This window comes from Halichoerus grypus, chromosome 3, assembly GCF_964656455.1.
Source record: "Halichoerus grypus chromosome 3, mHalGry1.hap1.1, whole genome shotgun sequence".
Classification (NCBI taxonomy): Eukaryota; Metazoa; Chordata; class Mammalia; order Carnivora; family Phocidae; genus Halichoerus; species Halichoerus grypus.
The window spans coordinates 80,177,843-80,196,455 of NC_135714.1; the positions used below are offsets into that span (position 1 = coordinate 80,177,843).

At 34.8% G+C, this 18,613-nt stretch overlaps 1 protein-coding gene across 3 annotated transcripts in view; it reads left to right on the forward strand.

The window, feature by feature from the left end:
- RAP1GDS1 (Rap1 GTPase-GDP dissociation stimulator 1) overlaps nucleotides 1–18,613 on the forward strand; it is a 157,967-nt gene that overhangs the window by 18,138 nt on the left and 121,216 nt on the right. For all 3 annotated transcript variants that reach the window (XM_036089491.2, XM_036089492.2, XM_036089493.2), the window contains exon 2: nucleotides 9,515–9,622. In XM_036089491.2, the coding sequence (XP_035945384.1) occupies nucleotides 9,515–9,622 (108 nt within the window). The remainder of the gene's footprint in view (nucleotides 1–9,514; nucleotides 9,623–18,613) is intronic.

Genomic DNA, 18,613 nt, shown 5'->3' on the forward strand with positions numbered 1-18,613 from the left:
GTAGTAACATTTGGATTGATTATGCTTTAAAGTTTGTATGTGTGTGTTTATAAATATAAAAAACTGCATATATATACACAGTGCTTCTAGAAGAATATGCAAGAAAATGTTAACATTGATTGCTTCTGGGAGTGAACTGGGATATATGAAGGTAATTCTCATCAAAATAAAGTTAAAACTAAAAAAAATGTTATCTATGCTGTGAAAACTGTGTTGTATTCATATTCGTTAGCACTTAGTGCAATGTTTCGTACTTGGTAGGCACATAGTTCATATTGAACAAATAGAAGCTTGAGGTTATCTTCTTAATGTATTATTCACCTGATCCATAATATTCATGATCTGATAGATTATATTTTTCACTGAAAGATAATATTCTTAGTCTTTTCTCGCATAATTTCTCATTTTTCTAAAAAGGCTATTTATATATCTGTATCAGTCTAGGTCCAATCAGAAGACAAACCACATAATGTTAAATTAATAAGTACATATAGATATTCTGACAGGAAACACGAGGTATATAGATCATACAACATACCTTATTATTCATAGAGCATTTTATTATTATTGTTATTATTTTTGTTATTTTTTTTAGAGAGAGTGTGCGAGCAGAGGGAGACGGGGAGGGAGAGAGAATCTTAAGCAGACTCCCTGCCTAGCATGGAGCCCAACTCAGGGCTTGATCTTATAACCCTGAGATCAGGACCTGAGCCAAAATCAAGAGTAGGACGCTTAACTGACTGAACCACCCAGGTGTCCCTCATGGAGCATTTTAGTACCGATTACCTGGCACATGTAGCAGGTTTGCACCACAGGAGAAGCAGCCTAAAATTATGACATTAGAACTTCTGTAGGGTTACTGGCACATCTGTCATCCAAGACACACACACACACACATCCTATCTTTACTCTGGAATTAAATCATTTCCAGGGAAAGGAAGAAGTATCTCTAGGGCTATTGCCCTAAATATAAGCTAAAAGCAAATCTCTGGGAAGAAAAGGGGAATTTTTTATGATTCTAGAATGTCTCCAGGAAGGGAGACTTATCTTTATTATAGCTTATCAATTTCCCTTGCTCAGAAGGCCCTAATAGTACAGGAATGTCAAGTAACCCAAAGAGAATGATCTTCCATTACACAGTAATTTAAACAGGAGACATTTAATATAGAAATTATTAAGCAATAATAGGAGAGTAACTTTAAAGGTAGATAGCAAATCTGAAGGGTAATCTAGGGCTATGGGAGCGTATCCAAGGAAGGACAGACTTCCTCAGAAGGTGGGTTCTCTTTAAGAGGTAGTTAAGTTCACTGGGTTGCCCAGGCCAGAGGTGGTCCACAGTCACCAGACCTGCAGGAGCAGCAACTCTTTGGAGAGCAAGCAAGCTGAGGTTGATGAGTGGGTCTGCAACAGTTGGACATGAAGTTGGGGCTCCACTGCAGAAACTGGGCTAGAGAGGCCCCTTTCTATGGGAACCCAGCATACTTCTTTGTATAATTTGAGCCAGAGTGGCTCTGAACGTCCAGTCCCACAGGTGTCCGGCATGTACGTGTACCCCCAGGTGCAGGAAGAGTGACCTGGGCTGTGATGCAGACTTGAGTCATCCGGGGCTCTTGTACATAGTCCTGCTGCCTGAGCCGAGAGCTGGAGAAAATATACGGCGAAAGCTACGGCCTGCGGACATGTGGCACTGGAGAAAATTTAGGAAACCTGAGCCAAAAGGAGAGCACCCTCCTCTGCAATGCTATCCATTGTCCTCTATAGACAAATCTTGTATCCTGCCATTTGGCAAAGGAAAAATACTTAAAGGGCCCAGATTCATTTTTATAGATCAGGCAGTGAGGGTGAATTTCAACCTAGGAGACAAATAAGTTGATAGCTGACTTAATGTCTCTTCATCCTGTTGCTTTAATTTTATTTCTTTCAAATTTATGGTGCATCATAGCTTTAAGTAAGGGTATTGTCATACTTTCTGTTTAATTTTTATCTAAATTCTCTTTTGTTTTATCCTCTCAGTTTTCTTTTTGTTTTCTGTAGCAGTATCCTGGGAAAATATTTATTTTGTGGGTTCATAAATAATAGTTCAAACTGTATCATTTTTTTTTTTAGCTTTTTAATATATACTTATGTTAAACTCACCTGTCACATTTACAATGACTTGTGTAGATACCATTTTTTCTGTTTGGCATTTTATTATCCAGAAAAGTTGGCATTGCCTAAAAATTTATAAATTTCATGTATACTATCTCTTTCTTGTTACTTACTAGGTTACTAAGTGGAACTATGTGCTTTGCAACAATCTTAATGAAATACTTCTTTATAGATCTCCAGCTGAAGAAAGTTCCATTTATGCAAGTCTTTTATGTCAGTCTTTAATCTAGTTCTCTGTTCTTACAAAGCATTGTGAAACAGGGTCTTTACTTCTTTCTCCATCTTTATGTTCAATTAGTCACAGCTTTATGTTCTGGTGAAGAGTCTCGCTCAGGACTACTTGTAAACAAGCCCAAACACTTCTCTTTATCTGTCCTATTTAGCCTTTAAACATTCTCCTACATTTAGCAGAATTTCATCTTATTCAGTTTATGTTATCTGCGCCTTGTCTGGTCTTCTTTCCCTGTTAGGCATATCCTAGAGTCTAGGGCAGAGCTTGGAGGCATGATATCTTTTTAAGTGTCAGGAGCCAAAACATTGTAGGCAGACACTTAAGTATTATCCTGGAGAAGTAGAAAGTCCCAGCGAAAGTAGTTAAGTCCCAGATCAATGTACTAATTTAAGGGACTAAATGGAGTATGAGAGCCCAGAGATAAATGGGGACTGAGAAAATTGGGAAATACAGGATAATAAACTGATAAAACAACGTTGTTCTGTAAGAATCCTGGTGATAGAATATTGATACTGTGAGAACTCAAGTTGGTTTGCAGGCACATGCTAGGTATAAGAAGCTGGAGCAGAGCGAATACATTTCAAGTTGTTATTTTTATGTTTAGAGAGTTTCTCTTCTGTTATGGACTCAATTAGCTTACCTGTACAGAAGTGAAGTTTGAAAGTATATAGTTTCCACTTTACAGCATCTTCTGGAACTCTTGTGTATAGAGATCATTCCAACAGTTTTTTTTTTTTCTTAAGAGAGAGTGGGTGCATGTGCTTGAGCTGGGGTGGGGGCACAGAGGGAGAGGGAGAGAGAGAATCTTAAGCAGGCTCCACACCCAGCACAGAGCCCGATTCAGGGCTGATCTCACAACCCTGAGATCATGACCTGAGCCAAAATTAAGAGTTGGCCACTTAACCGCCTGAGCCACCCCAGTGCCTCTCCAACAGTTCTTCACACAGAAGCTGTTTGTAATGACAGACTGTACATTTTCACCAACATCATTCTAGTATAATTCTTAGGTTTCTTTAAATTCTTTGACAAATGCGGGGCACCTGGGTAGCTCAGTCATTAGGAGTCTGCCTTTGGCTCAGGTCATGATCCCAGGGTCCTGGGATCGAGCCCCGCGTCAGGCTCCCTGCTCCGCCGGAGGCCTGCTTCTCCCTCTCCCACTCCCCCTTCTTGTGTTCCCTCTCTCACTGTCTCTGTCTGTCAAATAAATAAAATCTTTAAAAAAAAAATAAAAAATTCTTTGACAAATGCCATCTAGCTTTGTTGATGTATCTATATTGTTTTCTAAATTGGCTTATATTTTGGGTATTGACCACTATTTGGTATAGTATTTTAAATCTATTAGGGGACTGTTGAGGAAAAGAAATCACCCTCATATTTTTCTTGGTCATTGCTGGGACAAAGAATTAAGCCTGGATCTCAGTATAAATCACTATCTAATTTTTAAAAAAGCCAGTGTATTAACTTATTAGTAATTATATCATGTTATATGCTAAAGCTATATTTGATAGCTATAAAACAGTAAAATAATTCTTGAACTCTAAGTGAAAAGGTTTGGGGCATTGTGTGAAATAAAATTTTACAAACTAATCCTGCTTTTATCCATGATGGCTTAATATTGTAGTTGTAAAGATCATCTGTCAGACTCTTGACCCTCTAATCAAATGTGACAAGTTAGACTACAGTGTTTCTGGTTCAAACTAAAATAGACTTTAATGCCATTTAAGAATGAATAAATAGGGACTGCTCATAAAGTTTTTATCTGATTTCTGAAATAATTAGAAAAAAACTTATAGTGAAATGTCATTGTTTTTAGTGTAGCCCATCTTAATAAAAATATTAATCATGGCAATTTGTACCATAATTTACAATAAAACATGCAAGTAACTCAGTAAGGTAGATTTTCAGGATTTGGTAAGTTTCCACTATAGAGGGCAGTTAGAAGTTACTGTTCTACAAGAATTTCCCATCTAACAGTAGAAATAAGCTAAAAAGAGTTTTATGAACTTAAGACTATAAAACTAGCAAAATGAAAAATACAGAAAAGGTAAAACCAAGGTCACACTAACATTGAAGGGGTAGAGAGAGAAGAAGAAGACCGAGAACAAATGTTCAGAGACTGGTGTTATGAAATCAGTAGAAAGTGTACCAAAAAAGAAAGAGTCTATTGCTGCAAAGATACTGAATAAGAGGATTGAGACAAATCCATTGGATTTGTCAAGATATCATTTAAGATCTTTGCCAGAGTAATTTTGATAGAGTTTAAGAAGAATTGGTTAGGTTGTGGTTTTAAGAGCGATAAAGTGGTTAGAAGTAGGAGATGCAGAATTAATGACAAAGTCAACTTTGCTTAACTCTTTGAAAATGGTATATTTTCTTTCACAAGACAAGCTAGACCATCTGCTGTCATATAGGAAAGAAATTATTCTTTTAAGAAAAAAATTTATTTTGGTTATTAACACTTCTTAGTAGTAGAACCTCCCGTGAAAATTATCATTCTTGACTTACTGCCCCCCACCACCAACCAGAAGCTGAGAAATTTTCCATTAGAACAGTTTCAATGTCTTAATGGTAAGAATTCACTGCTGAGATGTACTGTCATGGTTTGAGGGAGTCTAGAAATAGTACCCTCTGTTCCTTATCCAAGTTCAGAATCACTGGAGACCTAAGCAGATGAGTTCTCTGATGGAATTCAAAATAACTGCTTTAAAATTGGTGAAGGAAAGGGCTTATTTATATAGTCACAAAGGAACTGCTAATACTTTATGGCTGAATTAGATACATTTGCTAATCTTGTCACTGGACAAGATGTGTAGCTGGACAGCCAAAGGTATGGAAGAACAGGAAGTTCTTGCCCTTCTAAAAGATCAGGAACCCAGAAGGGACTGAGTTATGCATAGCCAGTTCTTCTTTCTCAATTTATTAGTCAGATACATTACTCCATTCCTAGAGAGAGAATGGAGATGGTGGTGGGCAATTGCCAAGGGAGGAGGCGGAAGTGACCAGAAGTGTACTATAGTGGAAATTTCTCCATAAGGAAGCTTGAGGCCAGTGGGAAAGGGGTTCTCACCCCAATCATTTTATTCTCCAATATGCTCTTTTAAAATTGAGGTACAGGGGCACCTGGGTGGCTCAGTCGTTAAGCGTCTGCCTTCGGCTCAGGTCATGATCCCAGGGTCCTGGGATCGAGTCCCACATCGGGCTCCCTGCTCCGCGGGAAGCCTGCTTCTCCCTCTCCCACTCCCCCTGCTTGTGTTCCCTCTCTCGCCGTCTCTCTCTGTCAAATAAATAAATAAAATCTTAAAAAAAATAAAATAAAATAAAATAAAATAAAATTGAGGTACAATTCACATAAGCTAAAATGCACAGATTTTAAATGATCAGTTTGATGAACTTTGGAAAATGTACTATATATTCATGTAATCAGTATTCTAATCAGGATATGAAACATTCTAACACTTTATTTCTTTCAGTGCTAACCTGTTCATTCATTTAAAATGGTTAAAATCATAATAAATTTGTAGTAATTCTGTTTGACAGCTTTGGTTGTCTCTGGATGTAGAATTTAATGAACTTCCCTAAGAAGATCTCACATCATTAATAGGCATGTAATTATTCCCATGGAGAGACTGAATGCTTTTTTACTAATAAGAAATCTTTTTAAAATGGGATAATCTATGTAGTTTTTAGCTATATATTTTATATTCTTAAATACTTAAACTGTCTTCATTGATTTCTTCATATCTTAAAATGTAAGACACTATATTTATACTTTAAATTATATGGAGTACATAGTAGGTGCTTAACAGGTCACATTTACCTTCCCTTTGCTATTAGCACACTTTGGCTCTTAAGTGTGTGATACAAAGGATGGTAGCTAGACAGCTTTGTGCAAAGAAGGAACTCATTCCTTCGTTCACTCAGTTAATTTAACAAATATTTACTGGACTCCATGCAATGACTATAATTAACAAGATGCCCCATAAAATATAGTGGGGGAGGTATATTAACAATTAAATAAAAAATATAATTAAAAATTGTGAGGGCGCCTGGGTGGCTCAGTTGGTTAAGCAACTGCCTTCGGCTCAGGTCATGATCCTGGAGTCCCGGGATCGAGTCCCGCATCGGGCTCCCTGCTCAGCAGGGAGTCTGCTTCTCCCTCTCCCGCTCCCCCCTCTTGTGCTCTCTCTCTCTCATATAAATAAATAAAATCTTTAAAAAAAAAAAAAATTGTGAATAGTGCTATGAAGGATGGATACAGTGAAAATGATCCTAGGGGGTTAAGGAAGAGGAGACTTAGATAAAATGGGCAAAGATGGCCTCTGGACTGGTAACATCCATACTGAGACTCGATCAGAAGGGGATGTCAGGTAAGGCACTTTGGGGATGGGATGAAGGGAAGGAAAGAATTTAAAAAGACCCAGATGCCAATATAGGTAGTACTAAATGAGTCTTAATTGCTTTTTATTACTTGTTGACTGATAGTTTTGATGGATTGCTGTAATTTGACTAACATAAGTCTTATTTTTTTCCCCAGTGTTGGGATAATTACATTTATTACTTTTAATAATACGAACTTAGATATTATACATTATTCATACTTTATTTCAGGAAAATCAACTTAATATGCACTTAAGTTTGAATAAGAATATCTGAGATATAATGCCCTACAACTTTTTTTTTTTTAAAGATTTTATTTATTTATTTGAGAGAGAGAATGAGATACAGAGAGAGAGCATGGGGCGGGGAGGGTCAGAGGGAGAAGCAGACTCCCTGCTGAGCAGGGAGCCTGATGCGGGACTCGATCCCGTGACTCCAGGATCATGACCTGAGCTGAAGGCAGTTGCTCAACCAACTGAGCCACCCAGGCACCCCATAACTTCTTTTTACTTATCGAAGAGATACATACAAATATACTTTTTCTTTAGAATAAAAATCAATTTCTCAAAACTGCTTAGTAGTTCTTCTTAAGAAAGTAAATATTAAACTTGGATGTGAATGATAACCTGGGATTTTTTATAAAGTATAGGTTTAGGTTTACTAGATTAGTCAGGTTGTACTACATGTCCCTAGAGCATTTTAGTATTATTTGATGTAAAATTTTAAGTCTCCTTTTTCTTGGGTTGGCATGGAAAGTAATTATCTCTCACTTTATAATAGGGGATTTCATCATATTTTTAGAATTGTCATGACCTGGCAGTGTACAGAAGTCTATTAAAATGTAAGGTGTCTATAAGGTCAATACTATTTGCATAATACTATCAAGACATTATTTGTCTTTTTCACTTTGTTGACATTTGCCTTAACAATGGTACAAAAGCAATTGTGGGTAAAAAACTGAAAGTGCTTTAGTATGTGTGAATCAGAGCTGTAGTAGTACTAAATTGTACTAGTAGTATTCTTCACCGTAACATACTTGAAATAGAAAAAAATACCAGTTTCACTTAAGAATGCCCATGATGAAGCAGAAAAAAAAATATTTAAAAAAATCTCCATATCTGTGTACACATTTTAAAAATATTCTTTGTAATGAAATGGGAGGTACATATAAAACACTTCAGTTGCATTACAAAGTCTGATGCCTGTTTTGAAGAAAAGCACTTGTGCAGTTGTTTATGAGCTGACCAAGGTACTTTTTTTTCATGGAAAAACGTTTTTTATTTGAAAGAACTGACAGACAAACTGGTTTTTCATATTTGGCAGATATTTTCTCACAAATGAATGAAGTTAATTTATCATTTAAGGAAAACAACTGACAATATTTATTGCTGGTAATAAAATTGAAGTTTGTAAGAGAAAATTAGAATTTTGGGAAACTTGTATGCCTTCAGCTTGCTATTTCCCCAGTACTTATGAGAGTCTTTTAATAAGATTAGTGGGTGATACTAACGAATGTTATATTTTGAAATAGGACAATGAAATATGTCAGTATTTGGAAGATAGGCATAAATCCATGACCTAATTTTTTTTAATGACCAGGGCATTGATGATAAATATCTTATATCCATGAAAGATTCAAAGTGTAAGAGATCAGTGGATATGAATGTGAGAGCATTTATTAATATTGTTTCAGATTTCTTATGGCAACTAACCTTCAAAAAACTACCACTTGTCAAGTTTTGGTATGGCGTCAAAGAATATCCACAGTTATCTGAAAAGGCTATTAAAATACTCTCCTGTTTTTCAACTATGTGTGTAAGGCTGATTTTTCTTCATCTACTTAACCCAAACAACAAATTATAATTTGTTTATAGACGATTGAATACAGAAGCAGATAGGAAAATCCAGTTATTTTCTATTAAGGCAGACATTATGGAGATTTGTAAAAATGTAGAAAAATACTATTTTTAATGAGTTTTTTGTTTTTGGAATATATTTTTTTAAAATATTACTGTTAACAAATAATTTTATAACTGTTAGGGTCAAGTGAATTACCAAAATGAATCTTAAAAATTCTGTTTTAATTTTTAGTTTTTAAATGTCAATAGAAATAATTGATATAAATAAAAGCCCTGAATTTTTAATATGTAAAGAAATTTTGACAATCTGTGGAATAGGGGAATCCATATATAACTTAGGACGAGAGCACGGCTTTATAATCCAAAATGTACATGTTTCGGCTTATAGCAGTATTTTGATTTGAAGGGCTTTTCAAATGGCAGTGTTGAAGTAGGTTTTATAATCATCAGCTTTGTATTATTTTAAGTCATATTATTTTGAAACTTTTCTAAACCTTCATTTTCATTTTATGTCTTTAAAATGCAGCAGAGGAAGCCAAAAATGAAACAAAATATTATTTGCAAAGCAATGTAATTTTTTGGGGACATTCAGTTTTTTTTCAATTAATCATGGCTGGTTTCCTAAACAAGCTAAATATGGTATAAGAATCCTGAAAAAGATGTTCTGTGACAATCTGTATTATTCCTGAATATTCCTGGTATCTCACGTATACAGAATGAATATTTAATATCTGAGTTAAATGGATACATTTTATTTAAAAAATTTGTAATGGTACAGGCCATTGCCATTTTGTAATGTATGTGGAAGTTAATTCACAGTAATGCCTGTTAGTATTAACCATCATGAAACATGATGATCATATGTTAGAGTTCTTATTTCTCTTCTTTCTATAAACAGATAATCTCAGTGATACCTTGAAGAAGTTGAAGATAACAGCTGTTGACAGAACTGAGGATAGTTTAGAAGGATGCTTGGATTGTCTACTTCAAGCGCTGGCTCAAAATAGTAAGTTTCATTGTTTCAAATGCCAAACAAAAAAATTAAATCAGCAGTCATTCAGAAATTAGTATGTAGTTTAGCACATAACTTGCATTCCCATAACTTGAATTCTATTGAATCCTATCCCAGAATACTGAGGTTGTTTTACATGCTCCACCCTCCCACCCCACCTCCCCACCCCCGAGGTACTGAAAGCCAAGTTGATAGGCAGAAGAAAGGAGGAATTGATTGGTGGTGATGACATTAATTCCAGCCCCAGAGAGAGGCCATTCTTTCATTCCTAACAGATAAGCACAATAGTTGTTTTCCTTCTTAACACCTACATTTGTTCTTTGAAAAAGACTGTGTGTGTGTATATGTGGGGAGACTGTGGAGGAGAAACAGAGGGGAGCTTAAAACACCTCAAATTTTTTTCTGAGATCTTATGGTCACCTTTTTAATAATTTCACTTTAATGTTTATGAAAAATAAATAATGCTTATGCTTAGATTTAATTGGAAAGAGCCATAAGCAGTCATTCAGAAATCCCTTAAAACTGAGGTAAGACTTGATCTTTGATGCTGTGGTAAATAATGCTCATGATAAAAATTATACAATTCAAAAAAAAAATTATACAACTCTTCATTGGCTAACACACTGGATTGTTGCATTTGATCCATCATATTTCCATTCATTAATTTTTGTATTATCACAGAGAATAGACGGGTACAGAATGATTTTTATCTGTTCCCTTGGTTCTGCTTTGTTGTGCTATGGTTTGTGCTGTACTTGTTTTTAATTGTACCATTATCTTATTCTGGGATTAATTATGTAGCTGACAAAGAATTTAGGAGAAAGTATATATTGTTAGAGTTTTAATTTCAAGCACTCAGATGTGTGTGTTATTTCTTTATTTTATTTTTCATTTCTTAGTGAACTGTGCTTAGAAAATATAAAATAATTGAATGTGGTACTCTTCATCAAAAAGCACATTTTAAAACTAGCTTGGAAAATTCTTTTTCAGTAATTGTCTTTGCTTTTGAGATTGTTAACTCTGTCAAGCTGTTCAATCTTAGAGATGACAGAGGTTTGAAACAAGGAGTTCAGTAAGAGCATCTGAATAAGGTTCACCATGGTAAAGAGAAAGAACAGAAAAGGAGAGTGTCTAAGGCTGTACTGTCCATTGTAGTAGATGTATGTGACTGTTTAAATTTAATAATTTAATTTAAATGTGAGTTCCTTAGTCTTACTTTTCAATAGCCATATTTGGCTAGTAACTGCCTTCTTGAGGATCACAGATATTAAGCCATTTCCATGATCACAGAAAGTTCTTTTGTATAGCATGGGTCTAGAAGACTAGAAAGAACCATGTGATGACCTGAGTTTTATATGCCTGTATAGACAGATTCACATAATCATGTAATTAGTCTAAATTGAATATCTCAAGTTCATTTTTTTGGAAGAGCTGTTTTATTATACTCTTCTTTTGTTTTTAATGGCCTGGTTTTTTCTCTGTGTTAGAAAAAAGAATTTTCTAAATGGACCATTTGTTCAGAAACTGAAGGATATGAAGGCAGTGTTCTTGGTTATATGTAGAGGGTTGCTCAGCCCTCTCTTGGAAAGACTGATAGAGAACTGAAGTTGAAGAAAAGAAATGAAAAAAGGAAGCCAAAGTTTATAACTTTTTAAAGAATAGATTTAAGAAATTGAAGTATATAACTGTTGGATTAAATTTCAGATCCATTGCAGACTTACTCATTGAACCTATTTATTGAAAATAGCCTTGAAATGTTATTATAAAGTGTTAAGGCCAAATAGCCACAAGGTGTCAATAAAAACAACAAACTACCAATTTAACTGTTGACTCCCCAAGAAGGGAGCAAAACGAATATGTCTTTTTAAGAATCTGTAACAAAATTCAAGTGTCCTCATATCTAAGACTATTGACACAAAAGAATTTGACACAGGAAGAGGAAGTTCATGCAGATGTTCAATGTTTAACTTAAGAATGATTATCTGTCATTGACTGAGTGCTTATTATGTACTCAACACTGGAGTTGGGGATATATCTGTTATCTAATTTAAACTTTCCTTTAGTCCCATGAAGAGGTGTTATCATCACCGTGTAAAGGAAAAAGAAACAGACACTATTATAAGGTTACTTGCCTGGCTCTGGCAGAGTCTAGAGTTTGGATTTGAACTATTAGTCTATAAAATAAAAAATTACATTCTGAGTAAAGTGTGGCTTTTTGCTGAGTTTATAGGATATGAAAGTGTTTCCAAAAGACAGGTTTTAATATTGTGTCTTAAATTTTTGCTTTTTCTTTAAAATAGTCTCAAATTATATTATTAAAGATGAGAATGATATATAAACCTTTTTTCTTGAATTAGACTTATTTTATAGATATTTTATTGATACATTTTTTAAAAATTAGCACATGGCTTTTTTTTTTTTTTTTTTAATATTTTATTTATTTATTTGAGAGAGAGAATGAGATAGAGAGAGCATGAGAGGGGGGAGGGTCAGAGGGAGGAGCAGACTCCCTGCTGAGCAGGGAGCCCGATGCGGGACTCGATCCCGGGACTCCAGGATCATGACCTGAGCCGAAGGCAGTCGCTTAACCAACTGAGCCACCCAGGCGCCCCTAGCACATGGCTTTTAAACAAGGAAAAGTAAAAAAAAAAAATACTGGTAAGATGTTTATTTTCTACAGTTGTTCTTCCTTGAAGTGATTGATCCATTGCTACTTTTACCCACTTAAAGGTAAAATTATAAAACATTTAACTTAAGTGAATCTGTACTGGCTTTTTTTTGCAGAGACCTTCTAGTGTCATAATTCTTCCTTAGTGTCGGGTGTTTTAGCTAAAAATATCACTGCTTGTACCAGAATTGCACCTGATCAAGAAACAATGATTTCTCCATTCTCTACAAGTATAAGATGGTAATGTGTGTAATAGAAATCTAAACTTAAAATTTTATTTTACAATCTACCCACCTGTCATTGGAAAGGACAAATCTGAAAGGAAAGAAATTATGCTTTTTAAAATTTTTACACTGTGGAAATTTAGTATATTTGAATTATACATAAAAAATTATCATAATCTGAAATTGATGTATGACTTCAGAGTGGTTTTCTTTCTTAAATTTTTTTTGGGTAACATTAAATATAGTATATATGTCAGAATCTTAAGAGACAAGTGTTAGATAATTTTAATACTTACTAGGTTTTATGGAAAACATTTTGCTTAAGCATTTTGTGTAAATCTCTGATCTAAATAATAGAGGCATTCATTCATTCATATAAATACTTTAGATCTCAGTTTTAAAATGTTTTTAGTCAATATTTGAAAGCTACCCTCTAAGAAATCAGATTCTGTTCACTCTTACCTCTTTTGATTCAGAGAATAGAAGATTCTCTGTAAATGCTTATTGTAGTATGGTTACTCTGTTCCATGCTTATTTGAAAATTTAAAACAATAGGCCGTGTTTTTATCCCTAAACATTAGGACAGGAATTGTCATTAGAGAATATGACATCTAAATCCCCTTGTAAGGCAAACTACTTGCATAAATCAAAGGCCCACAGACAAGAAAAATTAACAGTCCATTCATAATAAAAAATTCTATTCCATTATAAGAGCATGGGGACCATGTTCTGTTGCTGAGGGAACCACAAAACAATGGCAGCATGAACACCAACACAGCTTTCAATTCTTGTCCTAAAGGATTAGGCTGTTTTCCTCTGTCTCGTTGCCTCATGTACCTTTGTGCTCTAACTTTTTTAATTAATAGCTTAATGACAATTCCTATTTCCTACAAGAGTCACAGAATTGTTTATTTTCTGTAGAACAACCCAGTTTACTTTAAAGAAAAAAGTATTTAGTCTCTAGTCCACACTCCTAACCCAATATCAATTCTTACGTTCTTTCGTAGCCTTTGTTCTTTTTTTTATTCATTATATTGATTTTTGGCTCCCTTCTGAAGCTATAATCCTAAGCACACCAGATTATGTATAGAAGACGCTAATGTAGATTACTCTTTGAATCTTCTCTAACAGAACTTACTGTTGTCATTTGCTTTTAGTCTGTTTTGTGCCTCAGTATTTCTGAATTGACTTACTTTTGAATACCCAAATTATTTCTTAAGTAAGGGACTTTGAAACTTGTTATCAACTGTTTTTGTTTTCTTTTTTTTTTAAGATTTTATTTATTTATTTGACACAGACACACAGCGAAAGAGGGAACACAAGCAGGAGGAGTGGCAGAGGGAGAAGCAGGCTTCCCACTGAGCAGGGAGCCCGATGCGGGGCTCGATCCCAGGACCCCGGGATCATGACCTGAGCCGAAGGCAGATGCTCAATGACTGAGCCACCCAGGCGCCCCTGTCAACTGTTTTTCAATAGCCATATTAAATCTGAAATAACTGGACATGAAAGATTACTGCTATTTTAGTAGAAACAAAAAATTATTTTACTTCTTTCATGGTAATATCTTGATTTTACTTTTTACCCTAAGTTATCAAATGCACCATAGAAGTGATATATTTCTTTTGCAAGCTGAATTCATTATGTTTTCACCTCCTTTACGTATTTTTCCATCATGTGACTCTTCTAGTTATTGTGTCCATTGTTCATGAGAGCTTATTAGTGGTGCTAATCATAAATTATCAAAAGTTCAGTTTTTACTAAGTAAAGATAGTGTTTGTAGAATAGAGGAGACTAAAGTAGAGAAAATGGTCAACTAAAAAGCCATTGACAATTCTTGAGTAATTGAGAATCCTGGATTGCCATTGAATAATGGCAGCTACCTAAATCTCAGTTTCTCCACACATTCTCTAAAAACTTACACAGATCATCAAAGAGATAAAGTAAAACCAATTAATATAACCTATCCCTTAAGCATAACTAGAAGACAGACTCTAAGACCTTCAAATTATTTTTTTTTTTAAAGATTTTTTATTTATTTATTTGAGAGAGAGAGAATGAGAGAGAGCAAGCACATGAGAGGGGGGAGGGTCAGAGGGAGAAGCAGACTCCCTGCCGAGCAGGGAGCCCGATGCGGGACTCGATCCAGGGACTCCAGGATCATGACCTGAGCCGAAGGCAGTCGCTTAACCAACTGAGCCACCCAGGCGCCCAGACCTTCAAATTATTAGGGAGAGAAATAAATATCAAAATTTAGCCTACTTAGCGTCAGAGCCCGTGATAGAATTCATTGAGACTGCAGAAACTACGTGGAAAAGACGAGAGGAAAGTTGGTTGAACCAGGAGCCCAAGTGTACATAGTTAATAAAATTGCCTTAAGAAGAAAAAGTCCTAGCATGGAAAATACTAAGATATGGTCTTAGATTGCAGATGATAAACATACAAATTGCTACAGTGAATAAAGCAAAAAATAAGAACCAACATTTTAGCTATTAAAAGTTTTCTTCCTAAACCAACCATAAAGCAGTTATCAGTAACAGAACACCACAACCTAAATTAAATATCTTTAAGCCTTTGCATATATGAAAAGAAAAAAATCCTCAAGTAAGAGTTTCAGATACTTGAAACAGAAGTGGATAAATACCAGGGTGATGTGAAAGAAGAGTTGACTAGAAGAAGTTGAAGAAAAAGAATCATTTTAGAAATTGAAACTAGATTATAAGACAACAGGAAAGAATAGAGGTTACTGAAAATTTATTATGGAGCATTGAGGAAAACAGGCAAAAGAATGAAGACAAAATAAAGGATCAGAGAGAAAATGATTGATGTGTAAGATAGGGAAAAGATCCAGTATACACACAATTGGAGCCCTAAAGGAGAAAAACAAAACAATGAAACAGCTAATATTTAAAACTAAGAACTTTTCTGAAGAAAAGAAAGACCAGAATCTTACATGATGTGAAAGAGGCAGCCATGTACTTGCAAAAATTGACCTGTAATGGGCAACTCAGAGACTTAGTCTAGTAAAACTCTTGCTTATGCATTTATTTGTGTGTAAGTGAAAAACAAAAGAACAGCTTTTTCTTTCACAAATAAATTCATCACTTGGTGACAATAAAAAAAAGTAAAAATAAGTACAAAGGAAAAATCCTTAGGGTCTCCATTCAAAAAGATGAAGTTATTTTAAAAAGGAAAGAAGATCAGATTGGCATCAGACTTCTCAATGGCAATATACAAAGCAATTCAATAATGGAACAGTATTTTTAAAAAAATCAAGAAATAGGAATTTTATATTGAGCCAACCTGCTCAGTATCAAGGCTATAAAAAAACATTAAACATGGGAAAACCCAGGGAACACTATAGTCATTAGTCTTCCACAGAAATCTTCTAAACTCATGCTGTCCAGTATTCATGATCTGACATGGCTATTGAACATTTGAAGTGAGGCTAGTCTGAATTTAGGCACACTGTAGATTTCAGGGACTTAGTACCAAAAAATATATAAACTATCTCATTAACAGTTTTGAAAAATATTAATTACATATTGAATCTCATTTTTAAAATTTTATAAGATATTTACAAATACTTGATTTCTATTACAGCTTTATAGGCCATTGTTTCTTGAATGTGGGTTGTGGCTGATTGAAGTAGGTTTAAGAGTTGGGCCACCCAGTATGATATGATGGAAAATGCATGTCATCAATAAAATCCAATTGGGTAATTCAGTGTAGGAAAGGACATTTAAAAGAAGACATTTAAGATAGTGAACTTAAAAGTTCATTGTTCAAGGGTTAGATTCTAAGGAAGAGAAAGCATATAGGTCCCAAGATATGTTCTGTGCATTTAGTCAAACGCAGAAAGAGGACAGTGTATATCCAAATATATTGGTATTCAGGAGTTGTAGAAAGGGATCGTGGAAAGGCTTGAATCTGATTGGAAGAATGAGAAGGACCATCTTGAAATCTGTCACAGGCCATGAGAATATAATAGCAGAAGCAAGAATTAACTGTGATACTGGTTGCAGTTTGCCCTCTGATGTGCTTTTAAGCTATACTTCATAAGGAGCAAAAAAGCTCTTATGTGCAGTCTCCAGAGGGAGATAAGCTTCCATTGGTATTTGTACTTTGTGATTAAAACATTGGCAGAGGATCTGGTTTTCTTTTCTTTTTTCTTTTTTTTTTAAAGATTTTGTTTATTTATTCATGAGAGACAGAGAGAAACAGAGCAGGCTCCCAAGGAGCAGGAAGCCTGATGTGGGACTCGATCCCAGGACCCTGGGATCATGACCTGAGCCGAAGGCAGACGCTTAACCATCTGAGCCACCCAGGCGCCCGAGGATCTGGTTTTCTAACATTAGCTATAAATGTTACCATTTTGCTTCTTAAGTTTGCTAAATTTGAAAAACTTCTCATGTTCCTAAGAGAGAGTAAAATATGTAAGAGAAATGTGATTTGAAATGATGCTCTGTGCCAAAAATATACTTAAGAAGATCTGTCCTCAATATTTATAGTACCAGTGCTGACTTACTATCACTAAGGACTACACTTTTAAGTTACTGTTGAGAGAGAAGTGTTGGGGGTTGTTTTCTTGACATTCTTTTTCAACAGGATAGGATTGTGTGTAACTCTACCTGGACAGCTAGCTGTGGATTTTCTGTGGCCATATACTTGATTGATGTAACAGGCTTCTTTTTTTTTTTTAAGTTTCTATTTAAATTCTAATTAGTTAACATACAGTGTAATATTAGTTTCAGGTGTACAAGAGAGTGATTCAGCACTTCCATACAACACTCGGGTGCTCATCACAAGTGCCCTCCTTAATCCTTATCACCTGTATAACACATCCTTCCTCCCACCTCCCCTCTGGTAACATCAGTTTATTCTCTATAGTTGTTTTTTTTTTTTTTTAAGATTTTATTTATTCATTTGACAGAGAGAGAGAGATAGCGAAAGCAGAAACACAAGAGGGGGAGTGGGAGAGAGAGAAGCAGGCTTCCCGCAGAGCAGGAAGCCCGATGTGGGGCTCAATTCAGGACCCTGGGATCATGACCTGAGCCGAAGGCAGACGCTTAACAACTGAGCCACGCAGGCGCCCCTATCCACTATAGTTGAGAGTCTGTTTCTTGGTTTGCCTTCCCCCTCTTTTTTCCCCTTTGCTTGTTTGTTTTGTGTAACTGGCTTCTCTAATCAATTAAACACTATCCCAGTATGTTTTGAATGTGTTAAAGAATATGTGGCATATAAATTGGACTTTTGATTGATACAGTGATTTAGAAATGAATTAATAATACTAGTATCTGATTAAAAATTATATATTCTCAACAGAAAGGTATAGTTTGATATTTAAAGGAAAATAGCTTATAGTAATTGATTAATCTGTATTAATCTGTATTGATTAATCTGTAACAGTGTCTTTGCTGTGATTATAGATGTTTGAACCTGATATTAAAGGTGTGGTCAGTATCATAGTCTTTTTTACCTCTGTAGAATTTGATAGTCCATGGTGGTTATGTTTCCTCTAGAAAGCTACCTTACATGGTTTAATTGCTTTCGTTTTTATCTCTTGTAATTCAGATTTGTGGAGTAGCCATTTGGCATTGTAAAACAAAGATTAGAGTTTCACCATTATGTAGACACTGAAATCTGTAAATGCGATCTTTTGTGAAATAATAAAAACTTAATGAATCATTTTTCCTAATGGAAACTTATTTATAAAATATACATATTCTTTTTATAATTGATTTATTTATGTTTAATAATTTATTTGATATATAGTGTAAGGTGATCTAATTTTATTTTTTTCTAAACAATTTTCTCAACACCATGTATTGTTTAATCTACTCCCTATTGGTTGATAATGCTCCTTTTAACGTATAATAATTGCTTAATTTAATGTAATTGGGCCAGCTTTGGAGTTTTATTCTATTCCATTAATCTATTTGTCTATTGTGTTCTAACCATGCTATTTTAATTATATTAGCTTTATGGAGGAAATTTCTCTTTAAAAAATCTGTTAAACAGTTTTATTTTCGTGGGTTTCGTATATCACAGAAATTGTGGAAATGCATTGTCACATTCCTGAAAATTCCTATAGGA